The sequence below is a fragment of the Hippocampus zosterae genome, chromosome 15 (assembly GCF_025434085.1).
Source record: "Hippocampus zosterae strain Florida chromosome 15, ASM2543408v3, whole genome shotgun sequence".
Lineage (NCBI taxonomy): Eukaryota > Metazoa > Chordata > Actinopteri > Syngnathiformes > Syngnathidae > Hippocampus > Hippocampus zosterae.
Window position 1 is genome coordinate 10,955,489 of NC_067465.1, and position 16,592 is coordinate 10,972,080.

The 16,592-nt window shown below is 43.2% G+C and overlaps 1 protein-coding gene across 8 annotated transcripts in view; it reads left to right on the forward strand.

The window, feature by feature from the left end:
• The first annotated feature begins 152 nt into the window (after positions 1–152).
• The window catches only part of eif4g1a (eukaryotic translation initiation factor 4 gamma, 1a), a 30,286-nt gene continuing 13,846 nt past the window's right edge, over positions 153–16,592 (forward strand). For 2 of the 8 annotated variants that reach the window (XM_052088062.1, XM_052088064.1), the window contains exons 1-13: positions 153–608; positions 3,918–4,040; positions 4,136–4,222; positions 5,084–5,116; positions 6,618–6,638; positions 7,776–7,955; positions 9,569–9,668; positions 11,261–11,371; positions 12,699–12,892; positions 13,100–13,192; positions 13,512–13,587; positions 13,659–14,516; positions 16,503–16,591. In XM_052088062.1, the coding sequence (XP_051944022.1) occupies positions 3,966–4,040; positions 4,136–4,222; positions 5,084–5,116; positions 6,618–6,638; positions 7,776–7,955; positions 9,569–9,668; positions 11,261–11,371; positions 12,699–12,892; positions 13,100–13,192; positions 13,512–13,587; positions 13,659–14,516; positions 16,503–16,591 (1,917 nt within the window). In that variant the 5' untranslated portion in view covers positions 153–608; positions 3,918–3,965. The remainder of the gene's footprint in view (positions 609–3,917; positions 4,041–4,135; positions 4,223–5,083; positions 5,117–6,617; positions 6,639–7,775; positions 7,956–9,568; positions 9,669–11,260; positions 11,372–12,698; positions 12,893–13,099; positions 13,193–13,511; positions 13,588–13,658; positions 14,517–16,502; position 16,592) is intronic. The other 6 variants (XM_052088065.1, XM_052088063.1, XM_052088067.1 and 3 more) reach the window with 6 other exon arrangements.

A 16,592-nucleotide genomic window follows, 5' to 3' on the forward strand; every position in this document is an offset into this window, starting at 1 on the left:
AGCCCCGGTACCGGTCGGCGCACCGCTGTTTGGGGATATCATTATCTGTAGAGCTCTCAGAACTTCGTCACGTGACGGAGGCATCATCATCATCATCATCATCATCATCATCATCATCCTCATTTACCCCGGAAGTGATCCAGGCGGCTAGGTGGCGCCCGCTCCCGAGCAGCAGGGCACGATGGTACCGGCTTCTCGGCAAGCAACACTGCGCACTATGGCGTCTCTCTGAGTTCACTCACACGATAGTTGTGTACATACCTAACCGGCAATCCGTCACCATCGGCGCCTTGATAATGGACCTCCGGTCCAGGGGCTTTTTTCGGGGCCATCGGAATCACGATTAGTACGCGTCAAGGACGAAATTGTTTGATTTTTCAGCACTGTCACTGTTGCACGCCCCGGGATTTCATCAAGTGACAGGAGTAGAGCCGGTTAGCCTGAGCTAGCTCGCTTAGTCACTAGCCAAAGAAGGGCATCTTGGGTTTGTGTCGGACCGGAGGAAAAAAAGGCCACCAGAGAGGGACAACATCACGAATTTCACAGAGGACTCGACGAGAGGTCGACTCTCGGGGTGCAATCCAGCCGCGCCTTCACACGTTATCCCGGTAAGAATTCCACTCGAGGTGAAAATGTTCGTCCGAGCTTCATTTTGTCTGTGTAGCTGCTTTGGAACAAGGCCACATGCCGGCTGTCAGCCCGCCGTTGATTTTACGAGCTAAGCCGACGAAACGTTTAAAAATATATACTGATATGAAAATGTTTGAATATGTCGTGCTTGTACGAAGTTGTGTAGCCGCTCTCGATGTGTGGATTGCGGGGCAGCTTTGAGCTAATCACGACCACCATTAGCCGCATTACAGCCACGGGGTTCTCCTTGCTAATCTTCAGCTGGTTGCCACCCTTTAGGCTGCACGCCATGTACTTTCGCTCTTTTCCTACGCCGAAACGACGATTTCTCGCCACTTTTGACGTGAACGGACTTGTTGTGATTGAGTTTCTTGATCCGTGTCGTCTCGGAGGACGAAAGTGATATTTTAAAATCAAATTGTTTTAATGTGCTCACGATACCGGTCGGGCCTGTAATGAAATCAACTTGACACACACAGTTGCGGCGCTAAGGCTGAAGGCTAACGTTGACCCACGTTAGTTTTTTTTTTAAACTTGGCATCGACGGTTGGAGCACTATTCCGAATTCCGGCTCGGTTTGATGTTGGTTAAAAGCAATATTCGGTCAGTGTTGGCTGCATTTTGGGTGCACTTTTCGACGAAATGATTCGGGACACCACGACCGGCCACGTAGCATAACCCAAGCAAAATGTCTCTTGACAGTGGGACACGTATCATTAGCCCCGGCTGCTACTCGCACCACCAGTTTTCACCGGAATGTTGGCCTGCTCTCTGAAGTAGCTCCCATTTTTGGGCTTCCCGCAACTCCCGTTTTGCTACAGGTACCGAGCAACCGAATGGAGATTAACCGTGAGTTTCATTGAAAAAGAGCATGGCGCTAGCTAATGCTAAAGTCAGTCGCCGTATTAGCAAGTGATGGCAAGACGATTCGAGATTTAAATTGCAATCTACCTTCAAATTAAAGTATCGTATTTCCCTTTTAAAGGTACACAAATAGGTAGTATTTTTTTGGGGGGGGTTGGATGTTTTGTTTAAGTACAGGCCAGTGACGCAAAATGAGCTTTGACCTCAGGTGTCAATTTTCTCCAATTCCCCCTCCAACAGACAACTGGTGACATAACAAATTCAACTACAGAGTCCACACAGTTTCTTCACAATCAAAACGAAAAGTAATGATTGTCAGTTTTAAAAAATCAGGATCACTGTGTGTGCAAAGTATAAACGAGAGGATGTCCAAGAAGCCTTTTTACAGTCGACAGTGTCTTACAAAAGCAGGTGATGAGAGATTAATAATCCAAGTTTTGAATCACTTTGTATGTGCACACAATTTTCCTATAAATGTATTAAAGCACTGAATCGATTAGGTCTTTGATCACTTTTGTTTCTATTTACTCAGTGAGGTGAATGCATGTTTGTGGCTTTCTAAATCAAACATTTCCAGACTGGTTGGTGGATTGAAAGAGATGGCCCAATTCCCAGACCACCTTGTTCACCAGATGTAACTCCCTTGACCTTTCTACTGTACATAGTGTTTTAAAGAAACTGTCTACGGGACAAATATTCAACATGAAAGAAAGGATCACCAGTGCAATGCCACTGACTCCATTTAAATGGAGTACTCGCTTGATGTGTTTTGTCTAACTAATGGGGTTGGTGATATACAGTGCCATGAAAAAGTATTTGCCCCCTTTCTGATTTTTGTGTTTGTATATTTACAAGCAACGGTTTCAGTTCATCAGACCAATTTTAATATCACACGGCAAAAATCCAAGGAAATACAAAATGCACTTCCTAAATGCCAATTTAAAATATTGTAATTGCATTTTTTTCACCCTTAATATACTGTAATATTTTTACATCGTATTAACCTACGTCAGATTTGTTATACATATTTTAGTTTTAAGTGAGGCTTGCTCTAAAATTAAGGCACGAAAGAAGACAGTTCATTTGTCTACCTCAATTAGAGTTAACTTATTAATTAAACACTTGTATTCTTTTAAGTGTTCACTGGGACAGTACATCTTTGCGCTTTCATAAGGTTACAAAATCCTACTAAACAAGTGTGGCGTAAGCACAATACGGGAAGTCATAAGTCACATTAAAACAATAATGGAAACAAATCTGTGGCTTTCAACTTTTTCATAAACTGAAGAGAGTCATCGATCTTTAACAAGCTGGGTGAATGCAAATAACAAATATGACTCAGTTGGGAAAGAATAATGACAACAAAGCCATAATTATAAACATTTTTAAAAACGGCCTTAAGGCATGCTTGGTGTGCTTTCAAACTGTAAATGTTTTTCTTTTGAGCCTCATCAAAACCCAAAGAATAGCAAATCTAAGAATTCCCCCATTAACTGTACAGCGCAGACATCCCAAAAAGCTTAGATTTACCTTTTTTGTCACATGCAGCCAGTTAGTTGGTAGGTCGAGGTGAGACAAAGCCACAGTTTACCCAAGCAAGTTCAGCAAAGAGCTTCGGCTAGCTACTGCTGCCGACCACAAACAAATTGGTTGTTTTGCTCGCTCCTAACTCAGCAATCCCAGCCTCCATCTTCTCACCCCCATGACAGCGAATAAAATAAACTTCTTCCAAGTATCGTTCTCACAAAGGGATTATGAGGAGTAATTATCAGAGGGAAAGCCGGAGAAGCCATGGTATTAAGATCCGCATTTGTGCATAAATACGTAAGCTACTTTGCTTCTGTTTACATTTGATCATTTTATACAGCAGCACTACTGGATGCATTTCTCATTTGGTACGTGTCTGTTAAATGTCACGTTAAAATAAAGTGAGAAATGGTAAGTGGTCATAGTTTGTCGTGTCGTGTGTATATATATCTTAATACCTGAAAATGTATTGTGATATATCGTTATCGTGATACAAAACCGTCAGTATCGGAATAGGCTTCCCCCCGCCCCCATATCCCCCATCACTACTACCTTTTGTCCAGGCTTATGCGCTTGGCTATGGGTTTCAACAACAGTGGTGAATGAAGTAACTTGGAATAATTTACAAATGTAAGTCAGACTCAAGTACTGCTTTTATGGGTCACAATGCAAATTAAAGTGAGACAGACGAGGCGAGAAGTAGGAGGAGGAGGTAGTGGCGTTCATCATGATGAGCGAAAGCGCAGACCACACCCTTGCTTGGCTTCAAACTAGACACTATTTGTACTTTGAAATGATCAATGAAGTGAACATTTTCACCCTAACTGCAATGGTGCAAATTCGTACAAATAATTGTCGTTGTTGTTGTTTTCCCCCCATCCTCCCCCTCACAAAAGGTTGGCACCCCATCGCCACCCTAATGCAGAACCATAAAAGAACGTGAAATGAATAAACCACCGCAGCCTATACAGGGACCCACCTCTGTCCCAAACCCCGCTCCCTCCCCTGGATTGACACAGGTAAGTGACCCCAACGTGAGTCATTGTTCTTTTTGGAGACGCAGTAGATTGGTCATGTTGTTTTTCAACCCCCCACGCCCCCATTTTTTTTTTAGGCTACCTACGGACCTGGGCAGCCTCCGTCTCTTGTTTTTGCCACACCTCCACCCCCTCAGATGAACTCCGCTCCCCAGCCGAGACAGGTAATGGACCATTGCGTGCTGGTTTTGGAATGCATTCAAGTGTTTTTTTCCCCCCAATTTGGAAATTGGGGAATTCATGGTAACATCCCCGGAATTTATAAACCTTGAGCTTGGCTTTTAATAGAAATCTCAGGAAAGGTTTTAAAGTTTTTTAAGCATTTAAAGTGCAACAAGGAGCTTGATGTGGTACAAACTAAGGTAATAATGTATCCGTTTGTCTATCGATCTATCCATCAATCACTCAATCTAATCTCAGCCTAAAGTGGCTGCTTTCATGAGTCAGGAGAATACATTTTTTGCTTGTGGTTTGAGTCGATTTTCATCTTTTGTAACTGTTTTGTTCTGTGCTTTTCATTTCAGAGGACAGAGAAATTAAACTCGGTGAATTTCAATTAACAGCTGAAAATAATGGTGTTCTAAAACTTTTGACCCTTGATTGTATATTTGAGCATAATCTTGAGTAAAAACAACCACACCCTTTCTTTGGACAATGATATTAGCTTTGTGATGTGAGCCAAAATTTTGGGTTCCAGGAAACTGAAATGCTGAAGTGGAAAAAAACAACAAATGGAGCAATTGGATGACTTTAATACCCTTGCATGTGGGCAAGGAGAGAGATTTATTTTGTCTGCCGATTAAAAAAAAAAAGCAAATTTGATACGTTCCAAGTTTCAAATTTGGACTATTTCCCAAATAGCCCAGCCCAGCTTCCCATTGAAATTTACTGGAAGTTTTCCGGCCTTTTGCAACTCACCTTCTACCCTACTTGAGCTGAACTTGTTTGTGTGTTTTCGTGTGCACCATTGCTTATTTCTCTGGCCGTGATCTTGACTTCTTTCCTGTGTTCTGCTGTCCTCCCAGTTTGCCGCAGGGCCCCGTACGTTACACCAACAGGTACTAACACCACCCGCACAGTCGCATCCTGCCTCCTCTGTGTCGTCTTCGCGCAGCACGTTGTCGGCAACGTAGCCTAAAAGGCAATATTAGACCTCACCATGGCTCTTCTCTCAATTAACGCAGGCGAGACAATAAAAAGTCTCATTAACCTTTCGAGAGCCTCCCAATCAGGTGTTATTATAATCGATTCTCAACTCCCCGACCCGACATATTTGATACTGTAACTGCAGGAGAAACATCAAAGTTGAGCATTAATTTTTTCCCATTTTTGAGATATTTCTAAGTGAAAACAGCCATGTCTTAACATTTCACCAATCCAAGCTCAGTGCTCTTGATGTTTAAAAATCACAATGAACATTGTAAGATGAAATTCACTCGCATGACAAGCAATTGATCTTGTTGGCTTTGTTTGTGCACAGCGTTAATCAAATTGTAGCAGCACAGCTCAGTTTCGAGCATTCTGAACATGACCACGTGATTCTAAATGGGCCGGAGTAGTCGTGTACTGAAAGTGTTGAACCAACAGAATGTTTTATTTCTGTTCTGTGAACAAGTCGAGACCGTTTCCTGGATCAACTATTGAAACTTTCACACTCTGAATGTCCAAAACATTGCAAAACAAAACAACCTCCCCCACCTTACCAGAAAAATGTGAGGCTACCCCCCCTCCCCCCAGCTCATTTCCATTGGATTGGATCTGTGGAAATCCCGTGACTAAGTGTGATGGCTGCAGTAATTCACTCAGTCCTCAAACTGCACAAAGTGGTCTTAAAAAGTAGGAGAAAAAGTCTAGATGAATATACAGTATATTACTTGATGCAAGCAAAATTGTCTGCCAGCAGAACAGGAAAATTTGACTTGGCAAGACTTCTTCAAACAAGTAAACGTAGCTTGCCTGAAACCCTCTCGCCATCATTGGCCTACAACTTGTGTATTTTTACTCAGCAGCAGTAGGTCTTTCTCACTACAAGTAAAATATCATGTATGAAAATATGACCATAAATGTGGTATTTTCCCCAAGCTAAATTAAATTTGGGTTGAGAAACCTCTTGTCCCTTCCACAATACCGCCAGAAAGTGTCTAATAACTGTCCATATGAGAAGTTTGTCATTGTTCAGTGTAATCGCCCTCATCAGCATGATTGTAAAGTTTGCTGTAGTCTTTAACACGCTGTAGTTGTGTTAGCCCCTCCCCCTTCCACCTGTACGTGCCTACTGTACTAACTTAAAAATGGATCCCGCTGAACTTGCCAGGATCTCACTCGACTCCGGATCTGTAAAAACTTGCATGCAGACACGCCATTGCCAAGCTTTACCGTACTCCGCCCAAGAGATACACACCTCTGCCTGTCCCCCCCCCCCCCCCCCCCCCCAGCCGCTCTCCTCGCTCCCCTTCCCCTCTTTGTCAACGTCTGCCACTCACTCGTTCACACTGTCTCCATTTTCACATTGATCTCACTCCCTCTCTTGCCTTCTGCTTGTGTGTTGTGCGGCTGAAGGGTGGATACCGAGCGCTACAGGTAACGCCATTTCTCTCCCTGCAGCCAGTGCTGAAACATCAGTACAGTGAACCCCCGTTAAGGCACGGGGGTGGTATGTTCCAGAACCACCGACTAAATGAAAAGCCGCTATTCGAGTGAGAGTTACCCCTCACAAACGCGCGTACACTTCTCCAAATAAGGAGCAAATTGTGCTTGCTTCCAAGTTTTTCATGCCTGACTCTGAATTAAGGTTTTCTGTACCACTCACACACAAAAGAAAGAAAAGTTAAATATTGTAAATTTCAACACCAACGTGTTGAACCAAAGCAGATCATTTGGTAAATCCGCTAGGTTAATTTTAACATAAAATGAGGCATGTCATTGTTGAGCTAACGGAAATGAGTAAAGTGTTATGTAATTACAAACCAAATAACTGATGGTTGAACGAGCAGGGCAGCTCCGCCTAGAAACTGAGGCTTCTTCATGGCGCTGCTTCTCTTCCACTAGATCTCATTGCTGCCAGGCTACTACACAGAAGGCATGCAACTTAAACTGACTTGTTTGCATACAGGAAATTATACACAAAATAATGATCGCCTCAAGTGGAAGTCAAGTCCAAAATCTTTGCAATATGTTTTATGTGCACCCACTAGTCTTAACATGGCATTCGGTTTGTAAAATACCAATTAAGCAGATTCCTCAATGTCAGGGAGCTGCCATTTTGTCACTGCACTGATGTCAAAATGCCCCCAGGCTTGCATTGCGAATGTCACGTGACACTAAACTTAAAACAGGTGAGCAGTGATGTTGTCATAATTTTAATATGAACAGAATAATAGTGCTTTACTAGTGGGGGCATGGAATATGTTTCTGCAAAGAAAATGTTTGGTCTGAGTTCCCCTTTAAATGGAATACAACTTTATTGTCAAAGCCACGCTCTGCGATGTAGCAGGGACATGAGCGACGAACTGTCGTACAACAGGGGACCACTGTACAGTGTAAATGTGCCATGTACAATTTGCAGTTGTTGTGATGTATGCCATCCACCTCAGGTCAGGCGTTAGTGTGCGTAACAGGACCCATGTACTCGCGGCAAAATGTCACACGAGTGACTGGGACATCCAAGCCGAGCGGTTTTGTTAATCCAAAATTTATTTTCCCCCAAAATGTCTTCAGGGTTATTATTCGAACCGTCCGACAATGGCTACCAGCGCGCCGAGGGTCCAAACAAGCAGCGTATCTCGACCCGTTGGACCGCCGCATGTCTACCCGCAGAGCTCGCAGATGATGATGATTCCCCAGCAGCAGCTGTCATTCCCCGGCTCCCCTCAGGGTTACTTCCTCCCCCCTGGACAGGTGGGTTCGCAAGTCGTGTATTTGCCAAAACAGGTGATTGGATCAGTTCTGCGCGGTACGGTTTGGATGGCTAAATCGTGATCAAGGGGCATGACGGTATGAAAGAAAAGGCATCTGGATGACTATGTATCAGTGACGACTTCTTTCTGCATATGTTTGACAACGGATGCCTGAACATTTCTGTACCTTACTTCGTCAAAATATAGATGTATTATTTGAAATATTTTTTTCTACTTTCTCGTAGCAAGCCAGTTATTTTGATAGCGCCAGTTCACGACAAACGTTATCTCAAGACGCCTAACACATTGAGCAGGGAAAGAACCATACTCTCCATGTAACATGTTAAACCCCAAATGAACCCAAGATGAGTAAGCACTTGGCAACCACGGCAAGGGAAAACTTAAATTCAAGAAACATTTTTGAGACGAATCCAGGCTCTGTGGGCTGACCGTCTGTTGCGGCCAGTTGAGTTAAGTTGGAGAGACATGGTAGATGGAGAGCCAAAACGGGATAGCGACTGAAGGATGGATGTTAGAACAATAGTCATGACAACAGCCATTGATGAATAATAGTGCAAAAAATACAAAGGTTAAATCAGCTGTAAACAGCAGAAAAACAAGGGCAGAAGTGACACCAGCTTCTGGCGTACAAAAAAATCTGATTTGGCAAAAGAAAAGTACATAAATAAAAAACATTTATATTTTCAGGTGTCAATAGCTCAAGTTGGCATTTTTTTCCCAGACAGTTCACATCAATAGAACACATTGTTTTGATAGTAGCCTCGTGCTCTGTGTGTGTGTGTGTGTGTGTGTGTGTGTGTGTGTGTGTGTTTTTTTTTAATCTCAGTACAATCATGATGCAAGTTAATTAGTAGTGCACTGGTATACAGTTACAAGTACTTGTGGACCTTTTACTTGGTACCTTGTGCTGAAATAAATATTTTGAAGCATTATTTTTAAAAAATTCCAGTGTTTTTTTTTATGTACAATTGTACATGTCTGTACTTACAGTATACTTAAGTGCAGAGTGTGAGATCTTTTAGCACCCTTGGATGTACTTCATCAATGCCCGGTTTGAATTCATCAAACTACACAAATGAGTTAACATTCACAACCACGCCTGCCCAAACAACGTACAAAAACACAATATAATAGACTAAAAAATATGTTGTCTACTCTAAAATGGTACCTTAGAAGTGCATAGAACATTAACCACGAAAAATAATTGCTGAGTGGCCAGTGATGTAACGTCAAGGCCGCGCTCATTTCTGTTCGGTGAATGAAAACACTGGACTAGACTAATAAATTCTCGTGTTAAAAACAAACAAACAAAAAACTAGTGAATTGAATACAACTGTGACCCAGCCAGTGTCTCTGTGGTAATGAAAGGTGTTGTTAAAATGCCCTTTTATTTTCTTGCTTTCCAATGTAGCATGAATGTGACATGTTTTATTCTTGCCATATTACAACAGGCGATACCCCAAGAAGCTTTGCAATACAGTGGAAGCGGTGAAAAACAATGGGTTGCTGAACTGAATTGAACACATTGGTCCTTAATGTATTCAAAGCCCTCAGAAATGTAATTGTCTCACTGCTGTTTGTCTGCGATTGCAGTACCGGGCCCCTTTCATGACACCTACTCAGCAGTATCCTGTGACCAGCGGTACTGCAGGCTTCTATACAGGGACCAACCCTGCTGAATACTCCGGCTATGGTAAGAGACTGAACCTCACCGAAAAGGGGTGCTCCTTCTTATCTTCACTCATACATCATCTGTCATGTTTAAGGAAAGTGTCTAGTCTTGGTCTGCTGCCGATGTAAGCCTCACCCCACCGCTCTCAGGGCTCAGGGTCGGCCGCAAATGGGTGTTGTTTGCACGGCTGATCTGTGTGTTGAATGTCTTTAAGGGAGCGGAACACTGGTGCATGCGGTGTGGCTTTTTGTCCTGCTTTTGGCCTGTGGTCTTTCTCTCTGCCGTCTTCTCAGATCACGCTACCTCACAGGTTCCATGAAATGCTTTGAGACCAGAGATTTGTTTGTCCACAGGAAACACCATAAAAAAAAGAAAAACAATTTAGCCATGTTTGGATTTGGCATGACATTTCAGGATGAACCCACAATGCAGTGATACAGATAACCTTAATTTGGCCTGACCTTTGAATGTTTCCGTATGTTTTTCATAATTTTCTCTGCAATGCAAAATTCTCAGCGGATGCGTGATTCACGAATGGACCAATACAGTTCCTGGTTCAATTAGAATTATTATTTAAACAGTCCTCTTTTAATTTAATACTGTCCACATTTTGACATCGAGACCAAGACGACACCAACAATTTATCAACAGCCAGATGCCACTGAATTTATATAACAGCAAAGAGCCAAGTAGCCGCCATCTTGGTGGCCTTTTCTAATTGTGTTTTTAAAAAAAACATGGAATGAGAACTTCACTCAAAACACTAAAATCCTCCAGAACAAATACATTGGTGAAAAAGGCCTATTTGTTACAAAAGGACATGACTTTTGTTCTGCCCACACTGCTTTCCTCACTCCTTCTTTTGTGCAATTTAAGTGCTGTTTTTAGGCCAAGAGACAACTTTTGAAACATTGTACATTTGCATGCATTGTCTTGGAGAACCCCCTCGGAATTTTGGCTCGTATATGCTTTTTGGTTGATATTTTAAATAGAAATTTGTCAGTCAGTCGGAGAAAGGCTTCCGTCAAAAGCATTCAAATTTGAAGGTGGGTTTGACCAAAATTTCTCGAAGTGATAGCATTTAAGATCCCCCCAAAGGCCATATTTTTTACTACACACAAAAACTTTTGAAATTATTGCTGTTTTGTCCTCTGGTTGTAGTGACCATGCCAATCAGGCTCAGAATTCTTGGTCAGTCATTCTTGGAAACTCTTGTCATGTTTCTACTTGGGATCATCAGGAGGTTGCAGACTTGGAAGTGTGAGGGGAAGAAAACCCCCAACAACAAACACCTCTTGTGAATTTTACAATTCAGCAATACAATGTGCAATGTTTTGTAGTTGCATTATTTACATAACTAAATAGATGACATAAAAGCACCCAAAACATGATTTTGAATAAGTTAAAATAAACCTCACTGAAAATACTGTTTCGTAAGGACAATTCATTTCATGGGACCTTTTTAACACCCGGCTTCCTCTGAATCCTCTCAATAACTCATTCTGCATCTGTCTCTTCCTGTCCTCTTTCCTTCCCTCCTTCTTTCCTTCCTTCCTTCCTCCCTCTCCCATCCCTCGCTCCTCCCTCCCTCTCCTCTTGCCGCGTTGGTTCAGAGCCCTCTCTTGCTGCGAGGGAGAGGCGGGGTGGCGGGGGGAGAGGCGGCGGCCGAGAGAACGGCCGTCTCTCTCTCCACGGTGCTCCTCTCACCTCCCAGCGCTACCCCGGTGAGTAGTGCGCGTGCGTGTGTGTCAGCCAGCTTCAGTGGCGCCTCTTGTCTCTACTGTTGTCATTGTTTCACTTTTTAATGGACCTGCATGCACGCTGCCACTGTTCACCAGAAGCGTTGTGTTGTTGAAATACACCCTTAGTTGCAGCTATTGGGCTTTTGGGGGCAATTCCAGAATGAACCTCAAATTTAGAATGCACATGGCCAACTTTTCCTACTTTTTGCTGTTCACAAAAAAGGAGATGAATAGCAAAATTGACAACAGGTGTTTGATCCTCCAATCATCCAATAAATGTCCAACTATGCCAATTTTATGGGTTATTTGACTCTTCCGGTGTCTCCATTTCTGTTCCAACCTGATGACTGACGCTCAGTGGTGACTGTCCTCTGAGAACCCCCTGTGAGATGGCGAGGGGTGCTTGTTCAGTTACCGTGTCTCATGATGCCAAAATGTCAACAGCATCTTGAAGTGACGTGTTTGAGTGCCAATTCTGACCCGGGACTAGTCCGTTCTTGGTTAACTGTAGTACATTTTGCTGTTCAGCTTCCTGTTAAAAAAAGAAAAACCTGAGGAGGTCAAGGGGAAAATACAGAAATACAAACGCCACAGGATAATGACAGGATCGTCTTTCAGAGACATCCGATAATGTGGCCTTTGCTGACTTTAGTGTAGCTGCTGAAATTCGGCCAGATTTATTTATTTATTTATTGATTGATATGTTGAGTTCCTTACGTAATTGTCTGTCATCCATTCAACATCACAATCACGGCCGTCATTTCTCAGACAAACTGGGTGCTGACCAAACAAAGATTTGCAGTCAGAAAAACGGAACCTTGTTTTCCCAGCAGTTTGTGGAGGGGAAAACATTCTTAAAACACCCCTGAGCAGAGGATAATTACTCAGAATGATTGCGATAATCAGGCCGTTAATAAAATTAAGACAGATTATTAGCATGCGTGTATCCCGCTTAACATTTACAATTGTCAGCCCCAACTGTTTTCCGTGCAGATCAGGGAGCAAAATTCACTGCTAGATAATCTTTTACAGATATTGATCTTCATGACTTGGCCGACTTTGGTCGCAAACAAGGGATGTTGCTCACATTTGGTCAGATTGTCAGTCTGCTCAATCTTATGGAATCCTATTCTCCCGTTTTTACGTATTTCAGTGAGCAATTAACCACAATTACTTTTTTTTCCAATGTTCGAGTTAGGTCTTGTTTAAAAAAAACAAAACCCCAAACAGTATTTATCATTATTGCCAGAAACATTGTATTATGCCCATTTTAAAACTTTTTTTCTTCTTGTCGAATTCCAATTTGCAGCAGCAGCATACTACCCGGCTCAGCCGCAGTACTCTCCATCTGTCCAGCCTGCACAGGTCATTATCAACCCTGCCCAGCAACAGCAACCAGCCCCCCCTCCTCAGCAGCAACCAGCACCGACACAAGGCCCACCAAAGAGGGAACGTAAACCGGTAGTGTGTCACAACAAAAGGGCAGCGGACCTCTTGTCTGAGGTCACTAATTGAATGGAGCGCAAAAGTGTATTTGTTCAACGTGGAACGTTCCCCTTTTACTTCAAAATAGTTTTTTTCCCTTTTTTTTCCTTTTTTTGAATTAAACTGGTGGTCAGTACCTATTGATCACTTGTGGCGCAATGTCTGCATACCATTGATGGAGGGACATAGAACCCTAACCAATACTTTGCTCTTTCTGAACAACAGATCAGAATACGTGACCCAACCCAGGGCGGACGAGATATCACGGAGGAGATCATGTCTGGCGGAAGGTCTACCACTACACCAACTCCACCACAGGTCAGAATCAAACAAGCTCTGGAACATTTTGTGGTAGCATCACATAGTTATTTATTAATGTCCAGCATGGGCCAAAGGAATATTGACATTTATGTCTACAGTGCTGTGAAGAATTATTCACTGTATGTAAACACATCAAAATGTTAAATGAATTGCTAAAGCACTCAGACAGGAAGCAAAAGCTACTTTTGTAGTGAGAATGACAAAATACATTTTAAACCGCCTGTTAGATGTTTTGTTTTTACCTGGTAGATTAAAAGTGTGGTTAAGACTCTTGCTATCTTTTGAGCAATTAAATAGTAACCTTGTGTGATTGTAGGCCAACGTCACAGAAGCCGGACTCGCACAGACTAACGGTGAAGTCATTCCGCCTGTTGCAGCAGTCTCGAGTCGAGGTTCGTGCCGTTTCTCCGTTCTGGATCATTATCAAGCATGGTTGTGTTGACTAATCTTGACCTCGCCGCAGATGACATTGTCGAGCATGTTGCCACTGTTGAGACCCCACCACCTCCTCCCACTACAAATCCTGAGCCCGCATTGGAAAGCGCACAGGAGGCGGACAACCAAAATGTGCCGGCTGCGCAGGCGGAACCCGTCGCTCTTGATCTGGCTCCTGAGGTGCTGGCCCAAGTGGTGGAGGAACAGCCAGTACCCGCTGTTCTGCCTGCCATTATATCGGCCTCCTCCACTGTGGAAGTTGAAATGGACACCAATGTCGCTGACCCAGTAGACGCTCCCGTCTGCCCCTCTCCTTCGATGGCGCAAGAGGAGGAACCGCAAGCTGCCCCAGCTCCATGTGAAAACGTGCCGGAAAATCAAGTTGAAGAAATGCAGCTGGCGGAAGAAACGGAAGAGCCCGTGGAGGTCGCAGCAGTGGAGCCTGTTGCTGAAGTTGCAAAAGTCGTAGCCCCCGTTGCAACAGAAACAGAGGAAATTCAGACAAAGATGGCAACCGAAGCGCCTCCAGTCTCGGTGCAGGAGCCCATTGCTCCTCTGACTCCGAATGCTGCTGCCGAGCCCGAGCCCATACCCCAGCCCACACCGGCGGAACCAGCAGAGCTTCCCCTCTCCAACGGCCTCCCCCAGGATGTGCAGGAACTCGGTGAGGAAGACATTACACCCTGCGACCAGCCAGATGCTTTTCAATCTCAGGAATCCCCACCTGTGGCTAAAACAGCAGCGTCAGTTGTGGAAGACGTGGATGTGAAGGAGAAGGAGGTGGTGGCGATGAAAGAGAAAAAAGAGGAAGTAGTGAAGGTAGCAGAAAGTGAGGAAGTTCCTCCTGTCGCTGTGAACTGTCCTACAGAGGAATCCGCTATGCATGGTAAGCTCGAGTATGATCTCATAAGTATACAGTAAAACCCTTGTTTCTGACTGGGTTACCTTCCAGACTCAGCCACCCTCAAGAAGTGAATATCTGTGATCTAATGACCGTATATGTTCCACATACAGCACATTTGATAAAGTTGTACTTGATACTGGATAAAAGACCATTTAAAATAGTTTTACGCCTTCTGCATACGTGAACATATTTAAACTTACTAGTACACTCTTAAACTTATTAAAACACGTTTTTAACCCTCGTAGTGAACCGCTTGCGATAATGTAAAATGATGTCTTTGAATCAAAGGCAAAGGCATTCAGAAAAACACGAGAGAGCTGAAACTTATGGAGGGGTTCTAAAATGGTCTAAATTTCATGACGTCACCGGCTGATAATTCTTAGGCATTGCAGCAATAATAAAAAAACGTTTTGATACCTTAATCTTCACAATTTACATATTTTGCACCATAGAGACCCATTATAATTCATATTTTTGAATGTATCGTAAACCTAATGTGTATACATGCATTTCACGCGATTTTTACGTCAATCGCTTTGTTTTCGCTTGGACAGACGTAAGCATGCCACATTGTTGGGTTGAGGTCATTCCAATTTTGCAACTTTAGGTGGCGTCAGAGGATCGCAAATGAGTTTGCCTTTTTGCAGGAGGCTTCAAACCAATGCATTTTACATGAACACGTCCGGTCGGGATTGTTAGTAGGGCTTGGTGGGGACCTCCAGACACAATTTTTTTTCCCTTTCGCAAAAAATAAAGAATAAAAAATCCCAAAGAACTAATAAAAACTATATATGTATGGATAGAACAGATGCCTCTGAACATTTTGAGTGTTTGAAAAAAAAAAAGAATGTTTTTATAACACAAAATACATCATTACAAAAATTGTAAAATGCGTAACTTAAGGCCTTTTTAATTTGGAGCACACAAGGGTTAAAGTATTCTTAAGTGCCTGTTACCACTCCGTCGCTCGCACATTTCTCCCAATTAGAGGGAAAGCATGGTTGCTTCAAGCAGTTTGTCTTTCACAGCTGAAGTTTACTGTAAAATTGACACGTAATAAAAAAGAAAATTAAACATTCTGCATTTAAATGCCAGATTTATAATTTTGCTTAGGAAAGTTGTGTTACGGGGCGGCCCGGTAGTCCAGTGGTTAGCACGTCGGCTTCACAGTGCAGAGGCACCGGGTTCGATTCCAGCTCCGGCCTCCCTGTGTGGAGTTTGCGTGTTCTCCCCGGGCCTGCGTGGGTTTTCTCCGGGTGCTCCGGTTTCCTCCCACATTCCAAAAACATGCGTGGCGGGCTGATTGAACACTCTAAATTGTCCCTAGGTGTGAGTGTGAGCGTGGTTGGTTGTTCGTGTCTGTGTGCCCTGCGATTGGCTGGCAACCGATTCAGGGTGTCCCCCGCCTACTGCCCGAAGACAGCTGAGATAGGCTCCAGCACCCCCCGCGACCCTAGTGAGGATCAAGCGGCTCGGAAAATGAATGAATGAATGAGTTGTGTTACGGTCATTGTAGACCTTTTAACACACAGAGCAGCAACACAAAAACAGAAATTACGACAATATTTTGTATTTATAATACGATATAAATTATTATAATTAATAATACAATAATAATGTATTGAAAGATGTTTGTTTTTTTTTCTCTTTCTCCTTTCTTCTTTCTACATACATTCTTGCTGCTGGAGGCTGTAAATTTCCCCAGTGTGGGACGAATAAACGATATCTTATCAATCCACTAGGCACCTATTTTCTTTCCCCTGTGGAAATGGCAACTATTATTGGACCCTTTTCTCTCCTCACTCGGCATGTCGTGACACAACATGCTAATACACTGAAGGCGGGCAACTCTAGATTTGAATTCAGTGCGTTTTGTCCCACCTGAGTATCTGTATACTGTGAATAAAAATCTGCACAGGGAACATTGCACTCTGTCAAATACTTAACATGTTGTTTCTTCTCTTGAAGCTGCTACGTCTGTGCCAAAGAAGAGGAGGAACATGAAGGAAATCAACAAGAAGGAGGCCATTGGAGACCTCCTCGATGCCTTCACAGAGG